Source organism: Oxyura jamaicensis, chromosome 18 (genome assembly GCF_011077185.1).
Source record: "Oxyura jamaicensis isolate SHBP4307 breed ruddy duck chromosome 18, BPBGC_Ojam_1.0, whole genome shotgun sequence".
Lineage (NCBI taxonomy): Eukaryota > Metazoa > Chordata > Aves > Anseriformes > Anatidae > Oxyura > Oxyura jamaicensis.
The window spans coordinates 6,075,146-6,088,708 of NC_048910.1; the positions used below are offsets into that span (position 1 = coordinate 6,075,146).

General features: G+C 51.4%; 1 protein-coding gene across 1 annotated transcript; it reads right to left on the minus strand.

The window, feature by feature from the left end:
- Positions 1–2,000: 2,000 nt before the first annotated feature.
- OTOP3 (otopetrin 3) lies at positions 2,001–9,313 on the minus strand. Its single transcript, XM_035342268.1, has 7 exons — positions 8,875–9,313; positions 7,075–7,487; positions 5,954–6,090; positions 5,194–5,252; positions 4,484–4,602; positions 2,927–3,858; positions 2,001–2,171 (listed from the first exon to the last, which is right to left on the minus strand). Exons 2-7 carry the CDS (start codon positions 7,463–7,465, stop codon positions 2,001–2,003), a joined length of 1,809 nt encoding a protein of 602 aa, XP_035198159.1. The 5' UTR covers positions 7,466–7,487; positions 8,875–9,313.
- Positions 9,314–13,563: the final 4,250 nt, after the last annotated feature.

A 13,563-nucleotide genomic window follows, 5' to 3' on the forward strand; every position in this document is an offset into this window, starting at 1 on the left:
TTTTTTTATATTACAAATGAATATGAGACTATGGAAAAGAAGCCTGAACTGTGTACTAATGGCCATTTTTGTGCTTACAGCATGAGACGTCATCAAAGGTAACTGCCTCAAAAGGTACAGAAAAGGAACTAGAGCAAACAGGACCGAGGGTTGAGTTTGTGAACTGTGCGCTAAAATCTTCGTGCAGTTGAGACCCATAAAACAGGAGTGTTTTTGCTGTTGCTCCTTGTGGGATTGCTTACCTTTATCTGCAGTGTTAGAACTGAGCAGTGTTAGGAAAGGACACAGAGGGCCTCGTTTTTAAGAACTGGAGACAGTGGGCTTCATTTCTGTTCGTGCTAATCATGTACTCAGGTAATCCGGCCTGTTCACCAGCAAGAAATCACATCAACTTCTCTTTCAGTCCGCAGCTGTGTGTAGTACCTACAGGACTTAGCATCTGTATCTCAGAGCCAGACCTCCACAGTCACTGCTCAGTGGAGGCTTAGTAACTAAAACAGTGTTTTTGCTATTGTGCCACAGAAAAAGTCCAGGTTATGGGTTTGCTCATGAAGTACAGCATTCCTTGTCCCCATGCTGTCAAAAACTAGGGAGCAGGTTTGAGAATTTTATATAATTTGAAAGGGCCAGACCTTAGCATGCATCGCCCGTAGATCTCTTGGTTCAAAATGAAATAATAATTAACTTTATTGGAGCCTAATTTATCCAGCTGTTATTTCTCATGGCATATTTCTGTTGACACAGGCCTGAGTAAAAACACTCATTGGACAAAGTTCATGCTCGTGAAACCATTCTCACTTTTAGTTTCAGAGGGAGGTCCTTTCATTGCCTGAGTGGTGAATTAGAAAGCGAATGAGATGCATGTAGTCAGGGTTTCTAGCTCTCATCACTGGTCCTGTCCTGAGGGAATCTACTTATCTAGATCGTCACAAAACAAACAAAAAAGCCCCAAACTTTGTGCTCTGATCCTAAATCCACACTGCTTCTAGGGTTGATTTATAGACGAACCAAAGCAATAATGTAGGTGCATTTTGTACTGTGCTACTTTGGCCTTGGCTAAAGGTTATGAAAGCTCTTGACAACAAAAAAAAATGATGTAAACCAAGGCCTGCCCTTAAATCTCATATAACCTCTGAATGCTCAGATAACTTTTTGAGTCTGGTCTTTGGTGAGTGAAGAGCAGACCCAGAGATTCCACCAGGTACACATGAGCATTCAATCTCTCTTTATTTCCATTCATCAGTCTGTATTTAAGACCCGTAGTCGTAAGCCCCCTTGCTCCCCCACGTGCTTGCCAAGCGAGCAGCTCCTACTGAGCACGTACGACCAGGTCTTTGATCAGGCGCCGCACTGTGGAACTGTATTCCTTCACGTGGACCTTGGGAAATGTTTTGGGATGTGCAAAGCAGCAGTGAAGAAAAGTGATAGGGGCCATTACAGCAGCTCCCAGCACAATGGTCCACTTGGAAATGACACAAATTGTATTTTTGGTTTATTTCTGAACGACTGGGAGTGTGTGCTTCTAGCGTGCCTGGCACTGGTAGGGCTTTTCTGTGCTGCAGGGCGGTGGGTTGGCAAGCAGTGGTGGGGCTGTTGGTCCTTGGCTGTGGGTTCTGAAGTTCTGTGGAGTGTAGCTCAGCCTTCGCTCTCGCTGCAGGCTGCTCTTACATTCTTTTGTCTGGAAGAGTTCAACAGCAGCTGGTAAAGTCCCTCTTTACCATACAGTATCCATTGGCAGGCTACTGAAAAGTGCCAGCGTGCTTCTGCGGGGCAGTAAGGCAGTTTGTTAATGGATTTTCATTCTGCTCTCTATGGCGAAAAAACAAGATAAACCAACATCATTTTCTTCAAAAGCTCATGGAGATGTTGTTTGTGTAAGGAGAAGTCAAAGCAGAAGCTGGAGAGAAAAAGTTTAAAAGCTTCCACGTGCGTATCCACTGCTTACTGCATCCTTGGTCAGCCTCGTTTCACTGCAGCCTCTGGAGTGATGAGAGCTTGGCTCAGGCTGAGACGTAGACCTCCAGAAGTCCCCCGACGGAGTGCATTCTGTAGAACACGCCCAGCGGGAGGCCGAAGTTCACGATGGCAAACCAAGTGGAGTAGCCGTAAAATGACTTCTCCAGTCCATTCTCAAACACAGGGTGAGCCCCAAACGTGGGCATTATCCACAGCTAAACAGGCAGAAGGAAAAAAAAAAAGCACAAGTCAGAGGACGGCGAGCTGTCTCCTACCTGCACTGTAGTCTCAGCACTGGCTCAAGTAATTGTAGGAATATTTCAAGAGTGTCAGAGGGGTCTCCTTGCTTGGGAAGAGGAGGGATGTTCCCTAGTTATGCTGCTGACTCCTTGCTACATGTCAAATGCTCTCTGTTATATTCCTGGAAGCTTACCGATAACCTCGCTCTGCCCCAGGCAGCTTCGTCTTTCTACAGGATTTCACCATTTCCTTGACCAATTTGTTTTCACTTGTTTAAGGCCTGCTTTGAGATTCTAAAGCAAATCGTGTGAGTTCCAGTCCTGCAGACTGCTGATTACAAAGCCTCGCTGCTGGTTGCTCGTTCCTCCAGCTATCTCATGAAACAACCTTAATGGTTTTGATAATGTTTTCGGAGGCTAAAATCCTGGCATTTAAGGATTTACTAGCTGTCTCCTTCCTGCACCCTGGAAATGTCACCGTATTTGACTCTTAGGTAAAAGAGGGAGCTTAAAATGATGGGAGTGGGAAAGAGGGAGCTCAGAATTACAGGACTGGGACGTTAACAGGAGAACAGACTTGACTTGCTCCACCAGGAGGCCGAAACTTTGTGGGCAAGGCTCCCTTATCTGGAAGGGTGGCCCAAAAGGAAGATAAAGAGAGCACATCAGTCTTGGTACCACAAGTCATCACAACTCTGAAGCTGTGACATGGCAGAGAGAGTAATACTTACTATGATGTTGCACAAAACCAAGAAGAAGGAGATCTCCTTTAATGCTTTCCTCTTCCAGCTCAGGTGAGAGTAGGAATGGATGTAGGACAGAGAAACTCTCCGGAACTCCTGTCCGAGCTCCAGCACACTCACTCGTCTCTGGTCGTGTGCTCCGTGGATTTGCTCTTCACTCACTTCTTCCTCTCTGTTGGGTGAGGCCTGTGCGTGCTCCTGTGTGCTCCTTGGTGTGGTCATCTCTTCACCAGGCAGCTCTGAAGCCACTGGATGCTGCCCAGAGTGTCCTGCGTGCCTTGCTTCGATTGCTGCTACGAATGGTTCCCGCTGGAGCCCATCAATGATGAAGATGTTTTGGGTGATGTACTGGAAGATGAGGAGGACAGAATAGGACAGGATGAGGCTGTTCAACAGGTCCTTGGGGTTGGTGGCCACAATGGCAACGATGGAGAAGTAGGACATGGCGATCTGGCCGAGGGCTGCCGCCATCAGGAGGATCACATCCAGGCTGCGGGTTGGGTTCTTCAGCGTGTCCAGCTCCCTTTTTTCCAAGGCATGGATGATTGTCCCGACGACCGCGCTCATGCTCATCAGGGGCAGGAGCACGATGTAGTAGGAATAATACATCACGAAGACCTGGCGGTTGGGGGCTGAGCCCGTGGCCTGGATCTGGTACATCATGAAGACGCAGATCCCGATGATTACGGCAGCGGCGCCCAGCAGGGGCCCAAAGACCACCCCCTGGAGCTTGAACTTGGGCTTGGTGTGAGGGGCATGGTGGTGGCTGATGCGCCGCCCCACGTTCTTCCACATGACGTAGAGGACGGAGCAGCAGATGAGGCAGTACTCGGTGTTGAAGGGGTAGAGCAGGATGTAGCCCTTCTGGAAGACTTTGCAGGTGGTTGTGTTTGGGCATGCGCACGAGTTAGTCTCATTGCCTGGAGTGTGAGAAGAGGAAGGCAACAATTAAGAGGGAGATGGCCTGAATGTCACAGCCATCTCTGGAAGTTTCTTGTGTGCAGGAACATCTGTCTCTATCTCAGTAACAGCAATCAGTAGGAAGTTAGGTCTTCAAGGCTGTGAGGATTCCAGAATAACAGCATTTAGCACATCGTAAGTACTGGATGAGAGTACAGTATATACAGAATACCCCTTCCTTCACAGCAAAGCCCCCTTTGTCTTTACCCTTGGAATATTACTCGACCTGTCCCCTGTCCCTCCCACGTTTATTTTCCCCCCCAAATTCTCAGAAAATAAAGTATAGCAATGATGTAGGTCTCTTCTACTTTGGTAATCTTTCACTTTCAGCTGATAGGCAAACGTGAACAAAAAGTGCTAATTTACAGTGGGCTTTTCCTTTCCTCGCCCTTGGGTCCATGGCTTCATGGCGCATCCTCCCTGTACAGCCCATCTCTTCCAGACAAGGTCCAGTAACAGGGAAGTCGCAGAACTTGGGGGAACCGGTTGTGATATCTGAATTGCTGGGATCCAGAACTGTTGTCTCCCCAGAGGTCATCTACATCAGCCTAACAGGAGCAGAGATCCGTGATAAAGGAGCCTCACCTGCCAATCGCTGCTCCACCTCTCGCAGCTGAGATTCAATCTCCATGTGGATGGAGTCGTTGGTCACTGCCAAGAGCCAGAGGAGGAGGTTAGTGGCTATGGTCAGCATCAGCCCGCACCTGGACGAACAGAAAGGTGCTTTTAAAGTCTTGCCCGTGGAGGTTGTTTATGATCTGACTGTAAGTCCCCTTGCTGTGTAGTGCTGCCCTTTGCTTCTCGCTTGTGTGTGCACGAACGTGTGCAAACATCGAGTTTTTGGGCCTGTTCAGAGTGTGGGCACTGGGACTTGGCTTTGCATGTGCAAATACAGCTGTGTCCCCATGTGGCCACTTGCAAAGAGCAGGGAAGGCTCGCTGGTGAACCTGGCCTGGCTCTGGGTGCAGATGTGGGAGGGAAGGTTGAGGCAACTCCTAGCGACGGGCCTTGGGGAGACCACCCCCATGAGTTAATAGGGCCATGAGCCATGCAGTGCGAAGGAATTTGGAAATGAGAGGAAGCAGCTGAAGGTGCTTCAGAGCACCTCTGTGAAAACAGAGATGGTGAGGAGCAAGGGTCTGGTCGTGTCGTAGCTTGGTTCTTGTGTGAGCCAGAATAGAGAGAGTCTGTGTCAGGTCAGGTGGAGGCAGGTCTAGCAGAGACAAGGGGGATAATATGTGGAAGGGAATAGTTTCTCTAGAGGAGTCAAAGGCTTTTTTTCCCCCTCTTTGTACCTGGTGAGGTTGTGCTGGACTTGAATGCAGTCCTTCGAGTGATGCCACAGAAAAAAAGCCTGCAAATCAATAACCATAATGTGAGCAGGGTGAAGCTGGCAGCGTGCCGCACGCGGTGGAAAGGGCCAGGCGGGCAAGAAGGCACGTGTCTGGGTAGGAGGAAACCTGCCTCTGTGCGCAGGGACACTCGTGTACTTGGGTTTCAGTGCTGGCATCCTTGGGTGACCCCAGCATGCGTGCGCCTGCACCTAATGCCAAAGGCGGTGCATTTTTTTTTTGCCTTGCATGTACCAAGGTGTTTGCTGCTGGGATGGGAGCTAGCTTTTATTCCAATACGGGCCTGGGTAAAAGGAGGCTTGGTACCAAATGGCATGAGATACTTTGCATGCAACGGATTTTTTATTTTTATTTTGTAGTGGGGGATGTGTTAGCAAATAGAGAGGCTGGTGCAAAGATATGTCTGTGAAGTTTCCTCTCCTCTCTCCCTGCTTTGATGTTGCAAAGCAAACCCATCTGGGTCCTGCAGCGTGTCAGCTAGCACTAGAGCAATGTCTTTGTAAATCTTACCTCTTTGTCTCTTAATCTACCACATCAGGAGTGTGGGTCGGTGTCATTTGAAATGGCATTTGATGCCTCAATGCTCCTGAGAACACCTGCCTCATGCACCCACTTTCCCAAGTCTCCCCACTTCCCCCCACACCTTTGCCTCCCAGTGGGACGGAGAGAGCAAGCGAGCTCCCAGGAGGGTGGCGTGCATTACCTGGGTGGAAACAAAAAGGATTTCAATGCTGGGGAACACGATTTCCACCTTGGATTTGCAGTGGATTTGGATTATGCTGTAGCCGATCTGGAAGACGTTCAGGAGGACGCTGAAACTGCCAAACAGCAGCAGTGACCCTGGACAAACAGCAAAAGCACCAGTAAATAAAGACGTGTCAGAGGAGCATCTGAGCCCAGCTGGGGACTGGAGAGTCCTGGATTTGTGCAGAGCTGGTGTCCTTCCCATTTGGAAGTCCTGTGATTTCTGAAAAAGGGAGAAAGAGAAGCCTGGGTCCTGAACCTGGTTGTGTGCTTTGGTTGGTTGAGTGCGTTGAGATGATGCAAGGTGTTTTCCTGTGCTTGGATACAAGGTGGGAATGTGTTGTGTTTTCTTTTTTTGCCTTTTCTGTGCAATCTGGAGTGACAGAAGTAAGGTAATGATGGGCGACGGTTTCTGCCTCATGGAGAAACCCCAAGCTAAATGCAGACCTCGCTGAGGCTTTTGGCAGCAGCAACCTGCAGAAGTCGGGACCCTTCCTGCTGGTTTTCCCTTTCTCCTTCGACGTCTCTCTGCAGCCTCAGGTAGCTTGCAGCTTTCTTCCCTTCAATTCTCTCTGCTCAATTATCAAGACCGTGCACTAATTATAAACTCCCTGATAGGCTAGAGGCAGGGCTGCTTAGAGAAGCGTCATTTCAGAAAGTGGGGCAGCTACTGATGGAAAATCTCCCAGGAAAGCCAGGTGTCGCTGGGCTGTGACTCACTGGGCAGGAATCTTCCCCTGGAAACGGGAGCGCTGTGATGTTAAACAAGGGCGAGGGAGGCCTGGGGCTGCACCACGCTCATTGCTGGGCTGTGGGTGGGAAGGGACCACAGCGCGAGGTTGTACTGGATGCTGAAGGAAAATGAAGTTCAAGGCTTCCCTGGCTGCTCTGCTTCCTCCCTGTGGTATCCTCTGTGTCCCCGTCATTTCCTGGCTTTGCACCACAAGCTGGCAGGGCACTGGGAGATTCACATTGCCCTACGTACATCTCCCGTGGCTTCTAGATCTTTTAATAGCAGGGAATTCTGTATCTGCAGGGGAAGGGGGAAGGCATGAGATGGTAGATAAAAGCAGAATTTACCCCTAATCCAGACTGGTCCCGCGTGAGAATCCCGGTAGAGCACGGCGTGCGGCTGCCGACTGGTGCCCAGCAGGTAGTAGATGATCCAGCACAGGCACACGACCTTGAGGATGGAGAGCAGGATCCAGACGTCGGCCAGCGTGATGGCCACGTGGTTGAAAATCATGCTGCTGATGAAGGCGCTGCCCAGAAACACCACGTTCATGGCCAGCAGCCCCGAGAAGAGCTGCCCGGCTTTCTGAGCTTGCCTGTCGCGCTGCTGCAGAGAAGAGCAGTGGCGGTACAGCCAGGACTTCTCGTAGTGGATCGTGGAGGTGCCCGCTGGGGCTGAGGTCGACCTCCTCTTGCAGTGGTGGCAGGGCTTTTGCCTCGAGGCTTTGTCGCCTGACATGGCTCCTGTGCCTGCGGGTCACCTGCCACGATGAACGGGGGGTTAAAAAGCGTAGGGGCAGCAGGGGACGTGCTGAGCTGGGAGGTGCTGTGCGCTGGTATCAAAGCAGCTTGTGAGGGGACCTCCCTTTCTTTGCAGCTTCCCTTTCCCTCTCCAAAAGCTAGATGAGAGGGAAAAATAGATTGGTGTTTAGGGCAGGTTAGCATTAAAAATTTCCAGAATCATTGCAGGGCACAAGGAAAAGGCCCTTCTACCAAAAACTGTCCAGAGACGCTTGCATTGCAGTGGGCATTTGGTGTCTCTGTCCCGTCCCAAAGGTACGTGAAGTTGTTGGGACCAGAAGTGCCTAAATCATTTTCATCCTCACCTTTCACACCTCCGTGTGCAGCCCTGGGTTCAGGTTTCCTCCTTTCTCTTTGTTGCTGTAGGGATTAGGTGGGAATGCAGAACAAGCTCAGACCTGCCCTGACATTCAGAGCCGTTTGATCTTGGCTGATGGGTCCAACCTCTCTTCTGTTTTTGGGCTCGGAGATTTACACCACGCTCTTTGTATGGGTGCATAAATTGTGACAGAGATGGAAAGGAGGGGAAAAAGGAAAAAAAAAAAAAAAAGTCTATAAATTTTCATCCAAACTGCTGGGAAAAGACCCAGCCTCCAACCCCAGAGGGCTGAGAATGGGGCAGAATAAACACCTGTTTTTCTTTATTTTTCTACTTGTAGCACGGAGCCCTGAGCACGCTGACACAGAGGATTTTGAGGGTAAATGTCAGATAGATGTCCGGAGCCTGGGAGCTCTGGGAGCTTTTCTATCCAGCTTTTGGAAAGATCTCGGGAGAAGCATATTGCCCTCGGCAGCGTGATCTCCTTGGCTTGCACGCTGTGGTCAGGCGAGACCAGGCTGCCCGTGGACGCAGCACGTGGGGATGTGCCGTCACCCAGGGAGCAGCGTCTGTGCCTGCAGAGCGGGGTGGCTGGGGTGAAAGCAGCCCCTGAGATGCTTTGTGCATTCATCTTGGATCTTTGGGAGAGAAGTCATCTGAGAGGGGACTGACATTTCAGTGCTTCCCTCTTTGTGTGTGCACTGAGAGGCTGTCTCCCTTTGGTCAATGGGAATTCAGTGCACTTTGAGGAGATTAATCCCAAACTCTTTCCCCTTTGTCTCTCAAGCCCTCCTAGCACAGGAGCAACTGCCTTCCCCTCTCCTAAATCCATAGCTACCCAGCTCTGGGGACACAGGAGGAAGCAGAGAGGCCGCGGCATCACAGGAACCAGACGAAAACACCTCCAGGCTGCGGCAGGAGGCACCCAGCGCCCAGACGAGGCTGTGCACAGCAGCCGCTTGCTGCGGACCCAACCCCTTGGCCCTGGAGCCGTGCACCACCGATTGCAGCCAAATGCCAGCACTTACCTCCGTGCAGCCTCCTGCAGCCCCGGTTAGAGCCAACGTCGCCAGTACCCACTTGGGTGCCCCCGGGATGTCTCTGTCCTCGCCGGACCGAGGTGCAGGCAGAAGCAGGCAGGACTGCGCCTCGCCGAGTGTGGCCTCTGCTCTGAGCCTATTGATTTTTTTTATTTTTTTTTTTTTCCACCTTGTTTACTTTGGGTTTATTATTGTCATTACTTTAATTACTCAGCAAGAAGCTCTTGGCTCTGCCAGGGGCAGCCAATGGGGAGCAGCTCCTTTATACACCTGCTGGGTTGCCCCATGTGAGCAGCCTTGGCACAGGATGTGCCAACGGGTAAAACCACAAGCCGCAGTGACTAATTTGTGCCATGGCTCGAGCAACTCTGGGGCTTAATCTCCTGGCATGGGCTTGCTCTGGGGTGCAGAGATGGGAGTGCTTGGCTTTGGCTAAAATCAGTTCCCCACTCGCTTGTTTTCAGGTAATTCCCAAGGTTTTCCTTAAGCGTGCTACTGCTTTGTGTCGTTATCCATGGCACAGATACGCAAAAGGCAAAACTCAGTCCAGCCTAGGTGCAGGGACTACCTGAATTTGAGGTTCTTTTGGCAGAAAGGTGGCTGCTTTCAGGGCTGATAGCTGTGCCCTGTAGATAGTGGCTGCAGAGCCAGACTCTTGTGTGCAGACCCCACAGGCTCAGCCTTGTGATGTGGGGGATGCTTTAGGCCCGAATTTTGCTATCTCTGTTCCCTCTCCTGTTGCGTGACAAATTAACTCTATTTTAGGATTCTGTGGTGAGCTGATCCCCCTGGTTTCATGGTTGGAAATGGGGATTTGGCATTTCTGGATGAACCAGTGAGCGCCGAGGGTCGTGCCGCAAGCAGAGGAGCTGTTTGCGTGTCCCAGGATGAACTCCCAGAAGCTCTGGGTTTCTTGCAGCTGGCAAACACGTGAGCTTGGTGCTGAAAGCCAGGAAATGCTTACAAGAAACCGATAGGGGGTGGAGTGGGTGGGGGAGCGCAGGTTATCATCCGTCGGGATGTGACGAATGGACGGAAAACAAGAGGGAAGGGGGCCTATTGCTCCCAGGTGAGAACGCCCAGCGTGCGCCAGAGCAGCTGTTGCATTTCATGTCTGCCGGTAAAAGGGTCATGTTTAATGTCTGGATGTGGTGGAGCCAGGATGCTTTGATCTGGGCAGGTTTTTATGACTACCCATGGCTGCATAGGTTCTGCCTTCCCACATGGCATCAGCACCTCCAGCCTGCGTGCAGGACCTTGCTCCTTGCCTTGTTGCTCTGGGGTTCTCTGAGTGCCACCAGGTTGCCTTTGGGTGCCTGGCTCTACTCGTGACCCCACTCCAGAGCTTTGCAGGGAACTGGGGATCTCCCAAGACCTACTTGGTGGTCTCTTTATTGAACAAAGCCAACAATTTTCATGTGAGGCATTAACAAACCTGGCTGCTTTTTAGTGCATTTGATCGTAAATTGGTGTGACCATGTAGAGCTGGGAAATGGAGGCCAGGAGGCTGAATATACCCTTGGGTAAGGAAATTTAGATGAAATCACAGGACCCTCCTTTAAAGATGAGCCTGAAGTAAAATGCTGGGGCCAGCCTTGCCCAGTGCTTTTGCCAACAGGACTGTGCATCTGGGCTGCAAAGATGAAGCATCCTTCATAGCCATCACTGGCTTTGGAGCTGAGATTAAACTCAGAGGAGGTGTAAATCCCTGGGAGACTAGTTAATCCTCCAGATTTGGGCTTTATGTTGAAGAATGGCAGCTGTTAATAGTTAAAAAGCTTAAACGTATTGACACAAGTTTAACCAAGAGATGTTAAACATGCAAGTGTGCAGGAGAAGGGCCGAAAGTGGATGAGTTGCTCTGATGGGATCAGTCACATAAATCCAGGTGGTTCAGATCGCTGCTGTGCTCTGGCCTTTGCTTGGAGGCCAAGGGAAAGCTGCTAAATGCCCCTCTGCTATCAGCAGGGTGCTTGTTAATGGTGTTATCTGTGCGCTTAGCAGTAACAGCACCCAGGCTGGGCCAAGCGGATCTGTAAACAGGAGCCAAGGAGGAAGGAGGTTTGAGCCTCGCCACCGTGTTTGCCCAAAGGCTTTCTGAGGAATGCTGAGTGCCTTGCGCCTCCCCGGCCAGCCCACACCCTTCCTTCTTTCCCCTCCGCTGATAACCACGCTGGTGACACCTCCTGCAAGGCCGGGGAGCGAGCACCCTTTGGGGGTCACCACGGGAGCAGCTTTGCCCCGTGTGGGCAGGGTGAGCCCAGCCCTGGCACCAGCTCCGTCCCCGCCATGCTCAGCTCTGCCTCCTCCTTTCTGGCCCTTGGCAGAGGCTGCTTGGGCCTCCTGTGGGCATTGGGGTCCCCCTTGCTGGCCAGCCCATTACCTCGCTCTCTGCAAAGTGTTCCTCCACCACCAGCTCCTGGCCTGGCTCCAAGCAAGCCCCCAGAGCCAATGCTGCCTTGTGCCACGAGCCCATCGCTTGCCCCCCACCTTGTGACCTTCTTAACGCATCTGCTGCCCACTGACAGTAATGATTAACAGAGATTGCTCCCCTGTCACTGACGTACCTCAGAGCAAATCACTCAGATAAAAGACTTTTTTTTCCCCCCCGCTAATAAAACAAAACTCGCCCTCAAATAACAGATGATTAAGAAGCAGAGGAGGGGATGGGAAAGCCCTGCTAGTGCTGGGATGATGACTCAGGTCAGACCTTGCCCGTGACCTTCCCCGCTCTGTTCCGAGCAGCGCTTTCTGGTTTCCTGCTCTTCAGCTCTCCCCCTTCTCACTTCTCTCCCTGCAGAGCCTTGGCTGTGGCACCTTAACCCTGGGCTCCCTTGAGTGGTGACTGTATCCGTGGGGTTCAGTGCTCCCACCAAGGCCCTGCAGCTCAGCTCCTGGCACACCGGGGTGTTTCTGTACCAAAGTGAACCTCTTGGAAGAAGCTCTTGCAAGGCCTGAGAGCCCCAGCGGCAGCTCTTTGGTTTCTTGTAGCTCTATGTTTGCAATGTCTGCCACTTGGCAGTCACCGTGAGGCACGTTGCTGTCCCCTTTCCCAATGCAGGCCTGATCTCTGCTCCGTAACCGATGGCAGCCCTCTCGGTAGGATGCTGCCAGCCCGACCTTATTCTGTGCTCTGACACAGCACCCAAGCCCCGTGCCTCAGTTTCCCAGCCTCCAGGTGTGGAAGATGGAGCTGATGCAGTGCTTTGCCTCTCTCACAAGGACAGAGCGGCTCTCAACTAACGGGACCCCTTCACATCTCTCAGGTGGGCTACATTTGGGCTGTTCTCCCCTCCTTCCAACTCCCTAGTAAGAAGAGGAGTTGAGGGACAGGGCTGCGAGGAGGGCACAAGACTCGGATCAGGCATGTAGCCTTGCAGGGCTCAGCTGCAGCAGCGCCTACCCCATGGCACACCCGGCTTTCGGTCCCAAGCCTGGGACGCTTGGCAGATCTCCACCAGCCTCAAAGATAATCCCTTTGCACACTAGTTGACAACAGATATCTTCTGGGTAGGCAGTCCTTGAGCATACAGTAGGGCCTGCGCTCACAGAGGGGTTTTCTTAAGGCTTGGGGTTTTTTTTTAGTTTGTTTGAGGGGTGGTGTTTGTTTTTTCTTGGGGGGTGGTGGTGTGTGTTTTTTTTTCCCTTTTCTTTTCTTTTTGGGCTTGTTAATGCTCTTTCCCTCTCTCTCCTTTATTGCATATATACATATAGGTAAATAGCTATTTGTGAACCCCACCTGCTGTCTCCCTCAGAATACAAGTATGTGGCTGGAAGAAGAACACAGCCCTCGGCTGCAGACCACAGCTGTGCCCGCACTTGCAGCATGGAGATACCTCAGGTTAGCAAGTGGGCATCATGAACTTTGTGGCCTTCCCAGAGCTGATTTATCAGGGTGTGATGGCTTGTGGTTGGATGTTGTGGTTCCTGCTGATCAGTCACCTTGAAGTGATTGGTCTGGGATTCCGTATCAGTGCTGCTTAGGTTGTTGTGGGGTTCTCCATGCAGCTATTTTCAGTTTATTTAGCCCCAGAAATGCCTCTGGTTACTGGTCTGTGGGCACTTCATACTCTGCCTTTCCTGGCTTGGTGCACCCAGGCTTGGGAACCTTGGACCAGGCAATGGGTGTGCAGGAAGAAAACCCTGTGTGCCCCTAAGGAACAGAGGTGGTGACTGAAGGTGTTGTCTGCCCATCAGTGCTCAGCAGCTTGGGGTAAAACAAAGCATGAGGGCATACGTAGGACTGACGTCTGCGCACCATTTGCGTCTCTTTCTTGACATAACCTGTGACTCCCGCAGTTAAAATTAACAAGGCTTTTGTTTTAGAAAAGGTAGTTTCTGGGCAGAGATTTTATCTTTACCAGATCAATGCCAAAAAAAGAGTTAAGCCTCTGCCAGGTTGACGGGGCAGGAGAGGCATGCAGGCTGCTCCCAGGCTTGCAAAGGGAAGGAAGGACCATCCCAGGGGTGCTGGGTCACTTCAGTCTCCTGGGGACAGGAAAAATGGGTTCACAGTGCCCAATGCCAGCCCCAGAGAGGTGGTGGAGTGTGGTGTCATACTGCCCAGGGGCACCACTGCCTTCTGGTTTGGGGCTCTGGGTCTGTTTCTGGAGGGGGAAGGTGGTTTGAGATGCCCAGGCTGGGCTGTCAGACAGAAAATCACATCGCTCGTTTTCG